Source organism: Macaca mulatta, chromosome 19 (assembly GCF_049350105.2).
Source record: "Macaca mulatta isolate MMU2019108-1 chromosome 19, T2T-MMU8v2.0, whole genome shotgun sequence".
Classification (NCBI taxonomy): Eukaryota; Metazoa; Chordata; class Mammalia; order Primates; family Cercopithecidae; genus Macaca; species Macaca mulatta.
Window position 1 is genome coordinate 67546797 of NC_133424.1, and position 17537 is coordinate 67564333.

The following is a 17537-nucleotide window of genomic DNA, read 5'->3' on the forward strand; positions in this document are numbered from 1 at the left end:
TTCTGTGTAGTGGGTTGAAGGCTGGGGCTGGAATAAGGGCGTGGCGGCCGCAGGCTCCAGGGCACGACGGTCCTCCCTCTTCCACTTCTCAGCCCCATCTGGGGCTCCATCCCTGCCGCCAAGGCTCCCTGGCGCTGTCCTTGGTGCTGACGCGGTTCTGGAAGTGCGGTTCCAGGATGGCTGGTGCCGCTCCCGACGGAAAACCCCACCAACCCCACAAAGCGCAGACTCAGGAGAGAACACACCACACGTCTTTAGCGAATCTTACCAGCCCAGGGCCAGAGCGTCCTGCACCCCAGAGCAGCACTCGTGGTGGGAACACAGGCTGATGAAATCAACAGAAAAGTGACTGCGGAGGATGGGGAAGGTGGGATGTCCTTAGCGTCCCATGGAAAAAAACATATTTCCTCCAGAGGGGATCATCAATAACTTTTTTGAGTCTTGAGTAAATAACCATGGGCCGGGCGCGGTGGCTCAAACCTGAAATCCCAGCACTTTGGGAGGCCGAGGCAGGTGGATCACTTGAGGTCAGGAGTTCGAGACCAGCCTGGCCAACACGGTGAAACCCCGTCTCTACTAAAAATACAAAAATTAGCTGGGCATGGTGGCGCATGCCTGTAATCCCAGCTACTCGGGAGGCTGAGGCAGGAGAATTGCTTGAATGCGAGAGGCAGAGGTTGCAGTGAGCTGAGATGGTGCCACTGCACTCCAACCTTGGTGACAGAGTGAGACTCCGTCTCAAAAAAAGAAACGAAGGGCCGGGCGCGGTGGCTCAAGCCTGTAATCCCAGCACTTTGGAAGGCCGAGATGGGCGAATCACGAGGTCAGGAGATCGAGACCATCCTGGCTAACACGGTGAAACCCCGTCTCTACTAAAAATACAAAAATTAACCGGGCGCTGTGGTGGGCGCCTGTAGTCCCAGCTACACGGGAGGCTGAGGCAGGAGAATGGCGTGAACCCGGGAGGCGGAGCTTGCAGTGAGTGGAGATCCGGCCACCGCACTCCAGCCTGGGTGACAGAGTGAGACTCCGTGTCAAAAAAAAAAAAAAGAAAGAAAGAAAGAAAGAAAAAGAAGAGAAGAGAAGAGAAGAGAAGAAAGAGAAAAGATAGACTATGAGAAAATTCCATCCCCCAATTGTTCAGAACCCAGGAATCTGGGCACTGTTGAGTTTTCCATAAAAACTGGTATATCCGTTTGCTAGGGCTACTGCAACAAAGAGACAGACTAGGTGACCCAAACAGCAGAGATTTGTTTTCTCACCGTTCTGGAGGCTGGAGGTTCAAGATGAAGATGTGGGCAGGTTTGGTTCCTCCTGAGGCCTCTCTCTCCTTGGCTTGCAAATGGCCACCTTCTCCCTTGTCTTCCAGGTGTCTGTGCCCTAACCTCCTCTTCTAATAAGGACACCAGTCAGGCTGGATTATGGCCCACCCTAGTGACTTTTTTTTTTTTTTTTTTTTTTTTGAGATGGAGTCTCGCTCTGTTGCCCAGGCTGGAGTGCAATGCCGTGATCTCGGCTCACTGCAACTTCTGCCTCCAGTATTCAAGAGATTCTCCTGTCTCCGCCTCCTGAGTAGCTGGGATTACAGGCACCCACCACCACACCCAGCTAACTTTTTTGTATTTTTAGTTGAGATGGGGTTTCACCATGGTGGCCAGGCTGGTCTTGAACTCTTGACCTCAGGTGATCCGCCCGCCTCAGCTTCTCAAAGTGCTGGGATTACAGGCGTGAGCCACTGCGCCTGGCCTAATTTTTGTATTTTTAAGTAGAGACAGGGTTTCACCATGTTGGCCAGGCTGGTCTTGAACTCCTAACCTCAAGCGATCCACTTGCCTCTGCCTCCCAAAGTGCTGGGACTACAGGTATCAGCCACCGTGCCCAGCCTGGCTAACTTAAAAAAATTTTTTTTTTTTTTTTGGAGACGGGGTTCTCACCATGCTGCCTAGGTAGATTTCAAACTCCTGGGCTCAAGCGATCCATCTGCCTCACAATCCCAAACTGACCTCATTTTAACTTAATCACTTCTTCAAAGACCCTATCTCCAAATACAATCACATTCTGAGGTACCAGAGGTTAGGACGCCAACTTACACATTTTTGAAGGAGGATGCAGTTCAGTTCATAATAGCAGTGATGAGCTTTATGGCTTCTGAAAAAGACATACTTCCCCAGGTGGATTCATCTCTTGGTGGTTTTGTTTGTTTGTTCTGAGACAAAGTCTCACTCTGTCACCCAGGCTGCAGTGCAGTGGCATGATCTTGGCTCACTGTAACCTCCACCTCCCGGGTTCAAGCAATTATCCTGCCTCACCCTCCCGAGTAGCTGGGATTACTGGCACCCACCACCATGCCCGGCTAAATTTTGTGTTTTCAGTAGAGATATATTGGCCAGGTTCAGTAGAGATATATATCGCCATATTGGCCAGTCTGGTCTGGAAATCCTGACCTCACTTGGTCTCCCAAAGGGTTTTTTTTTTTTGGTTTGGTTTTTTTTTTTTTTTTTTTCTTTCGAGATGGGGTCTCGCTCTGTCACCCAGGCTGGAGTGCAGTGGTGCCATCTCAGCTCACTGCAAGCTCCACCTCCCAGGTTCACGCTGTTCTCCTGCCTCAGCCTCCCAAGTAGCTGGAACTACAGGCCCCCTCCACCAGGCCCGGCTAATTTTTTGATTTTTTGTGTTTTTAGTAGAAACGGGGTTTCACCGTGTTAGCCAGGATGGTCTCAATCTCCTGACCTCGTGGTCCTCCCGCCTCAGCCTCCCAAAGTGCTGGGATTACCGGCGTGAGCCACCACGCCTGGCCCCAAAGTGCTTTCAAAGTCTTAATTCAAAACTATGGCACAATCCCACCCCACTGCTCAGAACCCAGGGAGCACTGGGTTTGGTTAATTCCTTCTTCCACACCCCGAGTAAGTTTTCTCAGCTCCATTCCCCAAATGACGCTGACTTGGGGCAGGGGAAGAATGCTTTGGTAGCTCAGGGGAAAGGACTGTGGAGTTCCTGCCTTTTCCCCTTCCAGGATCCAAGGGTGCTAGAGACCTTTCTGTGTTCCTGGTCAGAACTGAGGAGGTAGAAAGACCAGGAGCCACAGCTCTTAGTCATCTCACAGGCAAGAAACATCCAACAGAGGCCAGCTACTGCGGGGCACACTGGACCACATCATTTTTGCCAGTGTCCTGGAATAAGGAAGTGAAGGAAGGCAGACCATGGGGCTCCTCCTGACCACGCTCATCAGGGCACCCAGGTGAGGGGTGAAGTTGTCCTAAAGGCTTCCCAGAACTCACACACACGTGTCCCCACCTCTCCCTTCCTTGATCAGGTCTCCATTTTAGGTATTTACTGATCATCTTATGCTATTGTTAAAGTCGAAGCTGAGGGGTGAAACCACAGCAGAAAGCAAGGAACGCTCAACCCCAGATCACGGAGGAAGAGGTGGACAGAGAGCATGGTTCCGCCCATTTGCAGCCATTTCTGGGCCTCTAGGCTCTGGCGGCTCCTGGGATCGCTGTCCTCGGTGCTGAATACACGTTTGTTAGGGGCGCACCTGACAAGTCTGTCATTCTCAGGGAAAACCCAGTCTCTTGGTGCTGAGAAGAAACCATGGCACAGCCCTTCTCAGTTCTCCAGCAACCCTGGACTCCGCAGGAGAACAGAGAGACTCCCTACATTTGTTTCTGTGAGAGAAAGGAAGGCTGGAGCAGGGAGTGGGGGAAATCTCTGCAGTCCTCTCGGAAAGCAAACCCTTCCACACCTGTGATCCCACGCGATTTAGCAGAGCCCTGAGTTAAAACTAGGCCATTGCCGGGCGCGGTGGCTCACGCCTGTAATCCCAGCACTTTGGGAGGCCGAGGTGGGCAGATCACAAGGTCAGAAGATCGAGACCATCCTGGCTAATACCGTGAAACCCCGTCTCTACTAAAAATACAAAAAATTAGCCGGGTGTGGTGGTGGGCACCTGTAGTCCCAGCTGCTGGGGAGGCTGAGGCAGGAGAATGGTGTAAACCCAGGAGGCGGAGCTTGCAGTGAGCCAAGATGGCGCCACTGCACTCCAGCCTGGGTGACAGAGCGAGACTCCGTCTCAAAAAAAAAAAAACAAAAAAAAAAAAAAAAAAAAAAAACTAGGCCATGATGACGCTTAGTGACACAAACATCTGACAAAAGAGCTGTACCCTTTATATTTTCAAAGGCTTCCTACAAATTAAGGGAGGCAGAAGACCCATTTAATGGGCAATGGACTTGAAGAGACATTTTACCAAGAAGGATATCCAAATGGCCACACACACACACACACACACACACACACAAATGGGAAGGTGTTCAACTTCATTAGTTATTATGGAAATTAAACCACAAGGAAGTATCAAAACACTGCAGCAGCATAACTAAAATGGAAAAGACGAACAACCAACTATTTGCAAGTATATGGGGCAAATGAAGCTTCCTCACATTGCTGGCAGGATGGTAACCTGGGAAGCTGCTTTGAGAAATGGTTTGTCAGTAACCATGAAAGCTAAAGGTACATATATCATCACTGAGCAATTCCACTGCTAGGCAGACACCTGAGAGAAAGAACTTTCTGTGTGCTCCAAAAGACATGGACAGAAATGTTCATGGTAGCTTTATTTATAGGAGCCCAAAACTAGAAATACAAAATGTTCATGAAGAGAGGGATGAAACAATAAATTGCAATACATTCATATGATAAATACTACACAGCAATAAAAATAAAAACACACAGCATGGACCCACACTTCATCCACAGTGTTGAGTGAAGAAAGCCAGGATCAAATAACTATATACTGTATAATTCCCCTTAGAGAAGGTTCAAGGACAGACTACACTAATTTACGGTGATAAAGATCAGGAGACTGGCCACTCTTGGGGAAGGCGGGTACAAACTGGAGAGGAGGCAGGAGAACCTGCTAAGATGCAGAAAATTTATTTTTGAGACGAAGTTTTGCTCTTGTTGCCCAGGCTGGAGTGCAGTGGTGTGATCTCGGCTCACCACAACCTCCGCCTCCTGGGTTCAAGCGATTCTACAGGCATGTGCCACCACACCCGGCTAGTTATATATTTTTAGTAGAGACGGGGTTTCTCCATGTTGGTCAGGCTGGTGTCCAACTCCCTACCTCAGGTGATCCGCCCGCCATGGCCTCCCAAAGTGCTGGGATTGCAGGTGTGAGCCACCACACCAGGCTATTTGAGACAGAGTCTCACTTTGTCACCCAGGCTAGAGTGCAATGGCACAATCTAGGCTCACTGAAACCTCTAGTTCCCGAATTGAAGCGATTCTCCTGCCTCAGGCTCTCGAGTAGCTGAGATTACAGTCATGTGCCACCATGCCCGGCTAATTTTTGTATTTTTAGTAGAGATGGGGTTGCATCATGTTGTCCAGGCTGGTCTTGAACTCCTGACCTGGTGATCTGCCTGCCTTGGCCTCCCAAAGTGCTGGGATTACAGGCGTGAGCCACCATGTCTGGCTATTTATTTTTGGAGACGGAGTTTTGCTCTGGTCACCCAGGCTGGAGTGCAGTGGCGCGATCTTGGCTCACTGCAACTTCCACCTCCCGTGTTCAAGCGATTCTCCTGCCTCAGTCTCCTGAGTAGCTGGGATTACAGGCATGCACCACCACATCCAGCTAATTTTCTTGTATTTTTAGTAGAGACAGGGTTTCATCATGTTGGCCAGGCTGGTCTTGAGCTCCTGACCTCAGGTCATCTGCCCACCTTGGCCTCCCAAAGTGCAGGGATTACAGGCGTGAGCCACCGCACCTTTCAGCCCACACAATGAAGGTTTATGAAGCCCCAGATTCCAGGGCCTCCACCACGACTCCCTCTCTGCCACATTTCTGGTCCCACTGGGGACTGTGGTCCCTGCCCACTGGACCCAGTAGGTGTAGGTGTGGGGGTCTGGGCCCAGCGGGGATATACACCTTAGTGTCACAGAACTCGGGGTCTAAGCCTGTATCCTCAGATCCACGACCTGACCGGGCAAGGAAAGGAAGGGAAGGGGGTCAGGGTTCCTGCAGGAAGGTTCTCTGAGTGGCCTTAAACAGACCCAGTTGTCTCTTACTTGTAGTTCTCAAAAGTAACTGTAGAATGTGCTGGGAATGCAACACCCCGAGATATGGAGGGACCGGCCAGGCAGCCTGGGCTCCATTCCCGCCTACCCTAGAGACAGAATGCCCTTCAATGCTTGAGCCCAGTGACTCAGGTTTCACCCAGAGTAGAAAACCCAGGGCTGGGTACTTTTTGGGGTCCCTCAACTGCCATACAAGTGAGACACACACAATTGTGACCCTATCCTGCCTAGGCCACTTTCCTAAGCCTTGGGGGATCAGCTCACAATGGATCCTGTCCCTTGCTGCCCATCTGTGAGGAACAAACCCACTTCACGTAACTTTTTGCATGTGTGGCGTTCTGTCTCATCGGGCTCTGGTAAGTTGGTAACCAGTGCACAGGGAACCTGCTTCACAGACCACACGCCATAGTCCCCGGGCCTCCAGAGCCAAGGGAAGCATCCCCTCCTTCCCACAGCCCTTCTTGTTATGGAGGCACACACCCTATCAGTGGAGCCCAGAAGCCAGAGGCCTTACTCCCCAAGCCCGGGGTGCTCTCGCCCCTCTTACCTGTGGCCTCTGTGAGCATCTGGCCGGGGCTGTTGACCTCATGCTACTGCGCCCACATGCTGGTCCCTGCAGTCAGGCCCTCCACAGGCACCCTGATGTCTGAGGAGTCACTGGCCCAGTGGAGCCAGTAGGGGCAGGTCTTGGGGTCTGGGCCTGTAGGGGCCTCAGGGTGAGGGAGCTGGTGGTCTGAGCCTGCGTGACCAGGCCAGGGACTAGTTTGGGAATGTGGAAAGAAGAGTCATTTGATGAAGTTTGTTTGTGGCTCTAATCATGAGAATAAAGTGCACAGCCTGGCACTTTTTACAAATGTGCACACACACACACGCACGTGCACACACAGGCACACACGCACATGTTGCTGGACGGTGGACAGGTGGTCCCTCTTACCTGTGGACATGCTCAGGACGTCCCTGGGGCCACCTATTCCTTTCCTCTCGGCCCACACAGAGAAGGTGTAGAGGGTCTCAGGCTGAAGTCCCTCCACCCCTAGCCAGCAGTCTGACGTGCTTGTGTTCCCGCTGGTCATGCCCGCCCCCGGACCCAGTAGATGGAAGTCTGCAGGTCTGGGTCCTTGGGGCTGCCCAGCTCAGGGTGATGGAGCTGGAGGTCCGAGCCTCCGCACTCAGGATTCTGACTGCCTTGGGGGCTGAGACATGAGGAGAAGGCTCTGTGGTGAACAGAAGAGGGAATCCCACGGCCCTTCCTAGACGTGCAGGATGGAGGCTGATGGGGTCACTAACCTGCTGCTGTGGCCTCTGTCGTCCAGAGGGCCTGGGGAGGGACCAGACAGGGAATCAGACCCAGGGGTGGTCTGACCTGCAGGATCGGAATGAAGGCTGCTGAGTCCCACCCCACCTCATCCCCACCAGCCACCCTGACTTGAGAGGGAAGATGGAGACGGCGTTTTGCTCCTTGCCCCAGGTCTGGGTCCTGGCAGGGCTGGAAGGAGCCTGAGGGGGATGTGCACAGCGCCTCTGAGAGCTCTGCTTTAGAGAAACACGAATCAGACTGTGAGAAAGCAGACCTTTGAAAAGTCAGACGAAAGGTCGTCCGGGGGCCAGAATCAGGGAGGAGAGACAGGATGCTGGGGCTGCGGGATGCTGACAGGAGGGCAGCGTCCTGTCGCTTTGGACAGCCACGTCTGCAGGCCCCATGCACCCCTGGCATCTGCACACCCAGAGCCCCGTCCCTCCAGCTGCACTTTCCTGTGGAATTTCCTCTTTCCCCGCCTTTCATCAGGTCTGAGTGGACAGGAGGGTAGGAGATGAGGAGGAAGTGGAGGTTTCAAGCCTGCGTGCAATTCTTCAGATCCTCCTCATGCCTGACTCTTACTGAGGGAAATCCCTCAGCTTCTACTTCTCCTCACTCCAACTGTGGATTCCTGTCCTCACTTTCCTTCCTGGTCCCTGTCCTCCAGGATCCCCACCTTCCCTTCCCACCTCTGTACTCTCACATCCGAGAGTCCCGAAATGCAGGTCCTGGATGGAGAAGTCGCCTCTCTGCTGTAAGAGTCTCTAAATGCTGACCATGGATGGAGAAGTCGCCTCTCTGCTGTAAGAGTCTCTAAATGCTGACCATGGATGGAGAAGTCGCCTCTCTGCTGTAAGAGTCTCTAAATGTTGACCAGGATGGAGAAGTCGCCTCTCTGCTGTAAGAGTCTCTAAATGCTGATCATGGATGGAGAAGTTGCCTCTCTGCTGTAAGAGTCTCTAAATGCTGACCATGGATGGAGAAGTCGCCTCTCTGCTGTAAGAGTCTCTAAATGTTGACCAGGATGGAGAAGTCGCTTCTCTGCTGTAAGAGTCTCTAAATGTTGACCATGGATGGAGAAGTCGCCTCTCTGCTGTAAGAGTCTCTGAATGCTGACCATGGATGGAGAAGTTGCCTCTCTGCTATAAGAGTCTCTAAATGCTGATCATGGATGGAGAAGTCGCCTCTCTGCTGTAAGAGTCTCTAAATGTTGACCAGGATGGAGAAGTCGCCTCTCTGCTGTAAGAGTGTCTAAATGCTGACCATGGATGGAGAAGTCGCCTCTCTGCTGTAAGAGTCTCTAAATGCTGATCATGGATGGAGAAGTCGCCTCTCTGCTATAAGAGTCTCTAAATGTTGACCAGGATGGAGAAGTCGCCTCTCTGCTGTAAGAGTGTCTAAATGCTGACCACGGATGGAGAAGTCGCCTCTCTGCTGTAAGAGTCTCTAAATGTTGACCACGGATGGAGAAGTTGCCTCTCTGCTATGAGTCACTGAAAGCACATCATGGATGCAGAAGTCAAATAGGGTCTTGGAGAGCAGCTTGGACCCTGTCAAGTATTCAGATGCAGAATCTGAGGACCAGAGAGGGACAGCAGCTTGCCAAGGTCACACAGCCTTGACAAGGAGCACAGCTGGGTTCCTCCTTTCCATTTGATTCCTACCCCCTTGCCACCCTCCCTCCTCATCCTCAAGCCTCCTACCCTTCTCCCGATACTGCATGTGACTGCAGCGGGTTCTGTCCCCTAAAAAGATATGTCCAAGTCCTAACCCCAGGTACCTATACAGGTGACACTACTTACAAACAGGGTCTTTGCACACATACTTAAGGATCTTGAGATGGAATCACCCTGGGTTTACGGTGGGCCCTAAATCCAATGGCCTGTGTCCCTAGAAGGCTGCAGACACAGAGGGAGGCTGCCCGGTGAAGCCAGTCACGTGAAGACGGAGAGACACAGCCACAGGCCGAGGGAAGCCAGGGATTCCCGGGAGCCTCCAGAAGCCAAGAGGGCAAGGATGGATTCTTCCCGAGAGCCTTAAGAGGGAGCATGGGCAGGAAAACACCCTGATTTTGGACTTTGGGTCTCCAGAACTGCGGGAGAGTCCGTTCATCTTGTTTCAAAGCATCTGGTTCGGGGTAATTTATTTGTGGCGGCAGCCCCGGGAAACTAACACAGACCAAACAGTTCTCTTGGCTCAGTTCTGCACAGTCCTCACTTTATCTCCTCAAATCCACTCCCACCCGACGGCCAGGGAGGGTCCCACTGGGCACCAGGCCTGGTCCATGGGGAGTGACCAAGAACCGTTTGCTGTCATTAACCACGATGGTTAATCACAATGATCTTCCCCGAGGCCTCTCCCACGGCAACAGCAACATCGATGGTTCCACACCCACTTTACTAAGACAAGGAAAACGGATTCAGAGCAGGAGCTGGGGGCGGGCAGACTGTGGGGCCGACACAGAACACGGAGGCGGGCTGGTGGCTGGGAGGGCCACATGTGGGCCTGGCTGAGGAGCCAGGGATCTGGAGTCAGAACCTGGAGAAGGCAGCTGGAACCCAGCAGTGGACTTGGAATTCCGCAAATGGTCCTCAAACGTCTTCAGCTGGAAGCGGCGGCGGCGGTGGCGCCTGCAGACAGGCGTGAGGAAGCTTCGCTGCTGAGGGTATTTCTCGGGCTGGGCTGATCTGGGAGGCCCAGGTCTTTGCAAGAGGAGAGCGCCTGAATACCGGCCCTTCAAGCTCTCTAGTCAGTCGGTCTTCGCCATCTGGCTCCTGAGGGCCGACAGTGTGATGAGGAGCTGGGCAGCGTAGTAGGTGGTCATGACCACCAGGCGGGCATGGGGCAGGGGCTGGACGAAGGTGTCCCAGGCCAGCACGCCATCAGAGAGTGTGAAGAGCAGCGCGCCCCAGCCGGCACTCCTGCCCCGGGCCAGGCCGCGCCACAGCATGGCCATCAGGATCAGCCCATAGGCTGCCACAGGCAGGCCCATATCCGGCTCAAGGTGCTGGAGCACAAGGCTGAGGTAGGGGCCAGAGGCCAGGATGATGAGCAGCAGCAGGCCAGGCTGCAGGGGAGAGAAGCCGAAGGCCCAGACGTAGAGAAGGTGGGTGGTGGCGAAGGCGGCCATGCCTGGTGGGAGAGGGGTGGGGTGCCAGTGAGGAAGGCCCATCCTGGGAATGGCCCCGAGGTCACCCCTCAGGGCCTAAAATAAGGGCCGTCCCAAAACACCAGGCCCCACCCTGGCCAAGCCTCCTTGCAGGCCTCCCCACATGCAGTGTCCATCCTTGCTCTGCTCAGAACCAACAGGAGGCCCCATCTTCTCTTGGCCTCCAAAGCCCCATGCCCTCCGGCTCACCAGCCACTCTGCCCGGTCACCCTGGCCTGCCTGGCCACAAGCACCTGGCACACCCGTCCCGGAGCCTTTGCACTTGCCCTTCCCCCACACAGGCACACAGCACCTTCTGCTCTGCCCAAATGTGACTTCCCCAGCGACACCTTCCTCAGCAACCCTGCTTCAAACTGCAACACCCCCAGCGGGTCCTCACTGCCCTTGCCACCCCCAGCTACTGCCCTACACCGCCAGCCCCCATCCCTCGCTGGAGCGTGAGCTGCCTCGGTCATGGCTGCACCCCCCACCGTGCCTCTGACCACCAGAGCTCTCACAGGAGCCCTCTGCACCGCAGGCTCCCATCCAAGTGCTGGGGCCTCCCTCACACGGGTATCCAGAAGGCGTCATGGCAGCTTCCGCTCACCAGGGAGGAAGGCTCCAGGCCAGATGAGGCAGGCGTCCCCCACTGCCGAGCACAAGAGGGCTCCCTGGAGGAGCCGGCTGTAGCCCCCGCCCGGGCACACGACCCACAGGAACCCGGCCAGGCCGAGGATGGGCAGGCACTTGACCAGGGCAGCGACCCAGGACGGCTGGTCCTCGGGAATCCAGAGGCAGAAGTACACGCAGCAGGAGAGGATGAAGGGGCTCAGCCACCTGCAGACATCTGGGCGCTTTGGGGAATGGGGAGCTGCTGAGCCGAAACCCAGCCCAGCCCCCGTTCTTGGGACTGAGATCTTGTGGCTCCTGTCCCACCCCTACCTGGGACCCCAGCTGTACAGGCTGTACCCATTCAGGGACCAGGCTGCCAGAACCCAGCTTCCCAGGGTCCCAACCAACTCAAGGACAGCAGCTCCCAGACCCACCGGCTGCTGGGGTTCCAGGGGCCTGGCCCCCAGCCCCAGGCACACCTCGGAAGGCTCTCACCTGGGCTGAGCAGCGAGTCTTCAGGGTCTGCCCCGCTTTGCCAGCGTCCATGCTGGCCTGATACCCCCAGAGCGACCTAATCTGGGAGCGAGTGGCTTCAGGGGGTGGCGGGGACGGCTCATGGTTACACGTTAACCCGAGGAGCGTCCTGTGGACTCTGTGACTGATAACAGGGCCCGGAGAGATGCTGTCCTCACCCCGGGGACGGCCTCGCCTGGCACCCGCTGATAAAGCACTGTTGGCATCGGGGGTCCCTCTGCCCTGCCTGCTGGGACACGGTTTCCTCCTCCTGTCTGCCTGGGGGGGGTGAGGCCCACAAATGCCCGTCCCCTTGTCCTGGGCCCAATCAGCAGAGATGGAGTGCAGAATTCCAACGGCCACCCCTTCATGAAAGCGGGGGAGGGGCTGGCTGGCAGGAGCACCCCTGGAGGGATGGGAAGGCGAGTCCGTCCTTCACTTGCTGCCCTAGCCATCTCCCTCCCTGCTCCACGAAACCTTCCCTCATTCTGCTCAACCCCACCAAGCCCTCATGGGCTCCACCACAAACACTGCTTCAGTGGGTGACGAGGAGGGACCACCATGAATGCGGCGAATAAGCACCCTCTCCTGTTAGCTGAGTGAGCCCCGGGTGACCTCCAAGCCGACTGCCATCCAAGTGAGGACACTGTCCTCATGGCCCGGTCCACACGCTCCGGTTTCCCAGCGCCGCTCACCCGTGCCACTCGCTGCACACCCAGCCTACATTTCCACCTTCCACCTGAAAGACTCAGACCTACTGGGCGCCAGAGCCCAGCCTCAATGCTGGGCTTGGTTACTGGGGGTAAGTGCGGGCAGGAGCAGGGATGTGAGCACGTCGGTGGCTTCTATTCTCTGCCCACAGGCCTGCCCACAGGTGGGGTAGGCCTGGTAGGAGCCCTCACAGCCAGCGCCTGGCCCAGCCTGGGGCCTCTGCAGCCTCAGGCTTCCCCCTGGCAGGACGCAGTGCTGGGACAGACTGGGTCAGAAGCACCCCCAGCCTCTGAGGTGCAGGGATAACAGGCTCCCCACCCCGCATCCCAGAACGTAAGGTCTGACCAGCAGAATCGTAAACTGTCTTCCTTTATTTATATTTGCAATATGAAATAGAAGCTCGGCACGAACGCACGCACACTCACACCAGCCTGGAGGAGGGAGCTGGGGACAAGGCCACTTGGCAACAGGGCTGGGACCCCAGACCCTCAAGGCCCCTAGGGGTGTTGCCGGGGAGGCCCCTGCTCCCCAGAGCCGGACTGGCCTGGTTGAAAGTGCAGGGTCTGGGCAAAGGCACGGCCCCCACTCGGGATCCTCTGGCACCCCCACCTGCGCTGGGCCGTCCCCCATGGTGGACCTGAGCTGAAAGGCCGGGTGTGGGCGTGGCCATCTGCGCTGGAGCATGGGACGGCTGGGCACGTGGGCGGCAACCTTGGGACCCCTAACACCAGCCCCCGCTGGGACGGAACGGGGAAGGCTGTGCTTTGGAGCCGCCAGCCCAGCTTGGTGTCCTCACTTTCTCTCGCTCTCCTCCCTCTCTCTATATATAATATATAATATACGTTTCTCTCTCTCCATTCTCTCTATTTGACTCTCTTTATCTTTATTCTAGGAGGCAATGCTCCAAAACTTCTCTTCTCAGTGCAAATGGGGGTGGGTTGGGCCTGTCTCCCTGACACCCGCCTCCTGGGGGTCCAGAGGAGAGAATGTGGGGGGTTCAGGGTGATGAGGGCACTGGGGGCCATCATGGGACCCGCCCTGCCCCCACCCTGGGAGATCCACGGAAGGACGGAAGATTTGGCCGCCGCTGCCGCACCAGGCAGCTATCTGGAAACAGAGGGAGACGTCGTGTGAGGGTCCAGCAGGCCCAGCCCCACCTACCCAGCCCCAGGCTGCAGCCACACTCACTGGGAGCCTGGGGATGCAGGCCCTTCCGGGGCAGAGCCATTGGGTATCGGAGGAGGCGTGAGGGCCTGGGCACTGTCACGGGAGAGAGGGGATGTGCAGAGGTCACTTCCTGCCCCACCAGCCCTGCCGCGCCCCGCTGCCCTGGTGCTCACCTCTGGCTTTGGGGAAGCCCCAAGGGCTCTGGGCTCTTCTCCCCATCTGTGGTCTGGGGGCGCTGGTGGGCCCCGGAGGCTGGGACAGAGGTAGCGGGGTCTCTGGTTGCACTGTGGGTGAGGAAAGTGCGGCTGTCAGCGTGGCCCCCACTGTCACCTGCTGACACCCTCACACCCCAGACGACTGCAGTCGGCTCACTGGGTGTGTGTCTGCCACCTGCCCCACCAGGAGGGGCCTCCCAAGGACTCAGCTGGCTCAGCGTGGAGGGATGGCATGGCCCTGGGCAGGAAGACAAGCAACCCTCTTCCCGCCTCCTGTCCCTGTGGAAGAGGCACTCGAGGCCAGCTGAGACAGCCCCAAGGGGCCTTCTGCATGCTCTCACCCTCCCAATCCTTCACACCCTCCAACGAGCCTTTCCCAACCCTGGGGCTCAAGGGCCCCAAGCATCCCAGGCTACTAAGAGAAGAACCAGCCTACAGAGTGCAGGGGCCAGGGCACAACATGAGGCTAGGCCTGGGGGTCCTGCCAAGGAGACCTGGAGCAGCTCAGGGACAAGATGAACCCAGAGCCCACCTCACCGTGGAGGAGAAAAGGCTTCTCCTGACACGCGGCCCTCACCTTAGCAAGCCCCACCTCGCCGCTCACCTGTCCGAGGAGTTGGGGGCAGAACGGATCCCGTGGAAGGTGGCCTGAAGGTCCCCGATGCTAACCAAGGCCTGGCAGGGGGCTGTGGGGGATGAGAGATCTCAGCTGCAGCCTCCCAGCAAGCTCAGAGCTGGCCAGGCTGCTCTCTCTGCCCAGGGCCACAGGTGGGCAGGGCAAACTGGGGCTCACCTGAGGGCTCTATGACTTTGCTGCCTTCTGTGGCTTCCTGAGGTGCTGAGGGGGGTGTGGGGTCCTGAGACCTGGCAGATGAGAGGCAGCCCAAGGGGGCAGCTAGGGTTAGCACTCGAGCCTATGAGAGGACTGGGACCCCATGGCCACCTCCTGGTCTCGGGATACCAGCGCCATCCAGCCCGTCCCATCTGGTTCTCACCTGAGCTGCAGGGCATCACGGGCAGGAGGGCTGGCCAGGTCCTCGGTGGGGAGGTCCTGGGACACACTGAGGGGTCCCTGTGGGGCTGGAGGCCCAGTGTGCAGCTCTTCCTCCCTGGAGACTCGGGGGCTGGTCGGGGCATCTGTAGGCACTGGGTCAAAGGTGGCTGTCCAGCTGGGGCCTGGGATGGAGTTGGGGGAGCGGCACAGAGGGTGAACTCGGTAGCAGGCAGACAGCCCAGTGTACACCTGACCACACCGCCCATTCATTCACCTGGAGGCTGAGGGCCAGGGCTGGGGTAGGACATGGGGGTGGCCCCTCCACGGGCTGCACAGCCAATGCCCTCCTCGTCTTCCTCCTCCTCCTCGTCCTCCTCTTCTTCATCCTCACTGTCTGTGCTGCCTCCACTCCTGCCCCAGAAACCGCCTCGTCAGCTAGCTGTGTGGGACAGACCAGCCGACACCCATCCCGTTCCCTGCGGCCCAGGGCCAGCCCGAGGAGAGTGGGCTGGGATGACCGGCAGGTCACAGAAGGGGTCAGGGAGTTTGGGGTGTGGTGACACCAGGAGAGGCTGGGAGAGTTCTGAGCCAAAGGTGAGAACACAAGCGGGCAGGGACAGAATGAAGCCGTAAGGAGACCATTCGCCCCCAATCTTCCATGCAGAGTAGGCCCTAGGAAGTGGGCTGAGACTCAGCCATGGCAGCCAGAGCAGACAGACCCACTCACCAGCTCTCAAGTCACCTCCCAGCTGTCACCTCACACTGTCACCACAGTGACAGGCCTTCCCACCAGCAGCCCCACCCTCTGGACGGAAGGCTTCACACTACTCTCTCTCTCCCTCCAACTAGAAACTCCAAGAAGGCAGAGATGGCTGACTTTTGCCACTGCTGTATCCTCAGCCCTGAGAAACCACCAGGCACCCATAGCTGCTCCAAAAATACTGGCTGAATGTTGACTAACACACACCTGTGAACATGAAGAAATCCAAGCAATCTATGTGCTGATCAACCAGGAAAGGGGTAAGCAAAGTCACATTAAAACTAAGCTTTAACAGGGAGAGTGCGTGCTGGAAAATGCAGCATTAGGAGATTTTACTATCGTGTGAACATTCTAGAGTGCACTTACACACACCTGGATGGGAGCGCCTACTACACACCTAGGCTCTATGGTACAGCCCTATTGCTCCTAGACTACAGACCCGTACAGCATGTTATGGTACTGAATACTATAGGCAATTATAACACAATGGTAAATGTTTGTGTATCTAAACATAGGAAAGAAACAGTAAAAACAGAGTATTATAATCTTACAGGACCACTGTCTCATATATGGTCCATTATTGACCCAAAGATGCAGTATGGGACTATATACTATGTCTAAAATGCTGACTAAATATTTTTGTCTTAACAGAGTAACTGACTACTTTAACTGGAAAGTAATATATCTGTATATAGTTAAAAGTAAACGAAAACACTCAATGACCAAGGAGTATAAAGGAAGCCCCTCAACCTAATACAAGGCATCTGTCCAACCCCACGACTAACAGCACACTTAAACGGTGAAAGGCTGCATGCTTCCCCTAAGATCAGGAACAAAACAAGGATGCCTGTTCTTGCCACTTCTGTTCAACATTGTACTGGAGGCTAGCTAGGCAACCAGGCAAGAAAAGGAAATTAAAAGCATCCAGATTTGAAAGGAAGGAAAATGATCTCTATTCACATGACATGATTCTGTACCTAGAAAATCCTAAGGAATCCACTAAAACTATAAGAATTCATAAATTACTTCAGCAAGGTTGCAGGATAATAGATCAACATACAAAAACCTATTGTATTTTCATACACTTGTAACAATCTGAAAACAATTTCAAGAAAATTCCAATTACAATAGTATCAGAAAGAAGAAAACAGGAATAAACTTAAAAGAAATACAAACCTCATACTCTAAAACCTACGAAACACTGTTGAAAGAAATTTTATGACCTATATAAACAGACACCCATGTTCATGCATTACAAGAACCCTTTAAGAAACTTAGCTGGTTTCTTCTTTGAAATTAATAAGCTGATCCTAAAATTCATATGGAATCTCAAGAAATCCCAAATAGGTCAAAACAATCTTGAAAAAGAAGAACAAGGTTGGTAGACTGAAACCTTCCATTTTCTTTTTTTTGGGAGATGGGAGTTTCCTTCTTGTCACCCAGGCTGGAGGGCAATGGTGCAGTCTCAGCTCACTGCAACCTCTGCCTCCCAGGTTCAAGCGATATTCCTGCCTCAGCATCCTGAGTAGCTGGGATTACATACAGGAAACCACCACCACACCCGGCTAATTTTTGTATTTTTAGTAGAGACAGGGTTTCGCCATGTTGGCCAGGCTGGTCTCAAACTCCTGACCTCAGGTGATCCACCTGATTGGCCTCCCAGAGTGCTGGGATTGCAGGTGCAAGCCACCGTGCCCAACAAACCTCCCATTTTCAAAACTTACTATAAAGCAACAGCAACCAGGGCAGTGTGGTACTGGATAAAGACAGACTGATGGAACAGAACAGAGAGGGAAGAAACACTCTCTCACACATATGGTCAAATATTTCTTTTTTACACAGGTGCCAAGATGATTCAGTGGAGAAAGGACAGTGTCTTCAACAACTGGTGCAGGGAAAACTGGTTATCTACATGTAAAGAGATGAAGCTGGACTGAACCCCCACCTCACACCATATACAAAATTTAGCTCAAAATGAATTGAAAACCATAGAAATAATGCTATAAAACTCTTAGAAGAAAACAAAGGGCTAAGTCAAGATGCT

General features: G+C 54.7%; 2 protein-coding genes and 1 long non-coding RNA gene across 18 annotated transcripts in view; 1 reads left to right on the plus strand and 2 right to left on the minus strand.

Moving 5' to 3' along the window:
- Positions 1-2952: 2952 nt before the first annotated feature.
- On the plus strand, positions 2953-7752 carry LOC144337359 (uncharacterized). The gene is made up of 2 exons (XR_013410400.1): positions 2953-5359; positions 5655-7752. It is a non-coding gene; the product is annotated as an uncharacterized LOC144337359 (long non-coding RNA).
- TMEM86B (transmembrane protein 86B) lies at positions 4600-12572 on the minus strand. 7 transcript variants are annotated; one of them, XR_013410392.1, is made up of 5 exons: positions 11629-12572; positions 11129-11375; positions 8077-10505; positions 7364-7439; positions 4600-7269 (listed from the first exon to the last, which is right to left on the minus strand). XR_013410392.1 is itself a non-coding variant. In XM_015124935.3 (3 exons), the coding sequence occupies exons 1-3, from the start codon at positions 11677-11679 to the stop codon at positions 10123-10125; spliced, it is 681 nt and encodes a 226-aa protein (XP_014980421.2). In that variant the 5' UTR covers positions 11680-12572; the 3' UTR covers positions 4600-10122. The 7 variants fall into 7 exon arrangements, 1 of the variants encoding a protein (XP_014980421.2); XR_013410391.1 differs by having other exon boundaries at positions 8063-10505; XR_013410388.1 differs by having other exon boundaries at positions 4600-8866; positions 9176-10505.
- A 138-nt stretch (positions 12573-12710) lies between these two features.
- The window catches only part of PPP6R1 (protein phosphatase 6 regulatory subunit 1), a 30851-nt gene continuing 26024 nt past the window's right edge, over positions 12711-17537 (minus strand). For 8 of the 10 annotated variants that reach the window (XM_015124932.3, XM_077981876.1, XM_077981874.1 and 5 more), the window contains 7 exons: positions 15008-15144; positions 14735-14915; positions 14533-14603; positions 14344-14425; positions 13698-13808; positions 13546-13617; positions 12711-13464 (listed from right to left, as the gene is read on the minus strand). In XM_015124932.3, coding sequence (XP_014980418.2) covers positions 13461-13464; positions 13546-13617; positions 13698-13808; positions 14344-14425; positions 14533-14603; positions 14735-14915; positions 15008-15144 — 658 coding nt within the window. In that variant the 3' untranslated portion in view covers positions 12711-13460. Of the gene's footprint in view, positions 13465-13541; positions 13618-13697; positions 13830-14305; positions 14426-14532; positions 14604-14734; positions 14916-15007; positions 15145-17537 lie in introns of those variants that run through there. The other 2 variants (XR_013410325.1, XM_077981870.1) reach the window with 2 other exon arrangements.

Coding starts and splice junctions, on each gene's coding strand:
- TMEM86B (XM_015124935.3), bottom strand. CDS start 11,679: ATGGACGCTGGCAAAGCGGGGCAGACCCTGAAGACTCGCTGCTCAGCC. Junction 11,376..11,628: donor AGACTCGCTGCTCAGCCCAG/GTGAGAGCCTTC, acceptor CATTCCCCAAAG/CGCCCAGATGTCTGCAGGTG. Junction 10,506..11,128: donor GCCTGGAGCCTTCCTCCCTG/GTGAGCGGAAGC, acceptor CTCTCCCACCAG/GCATGGCCGCCTTCGCCACC.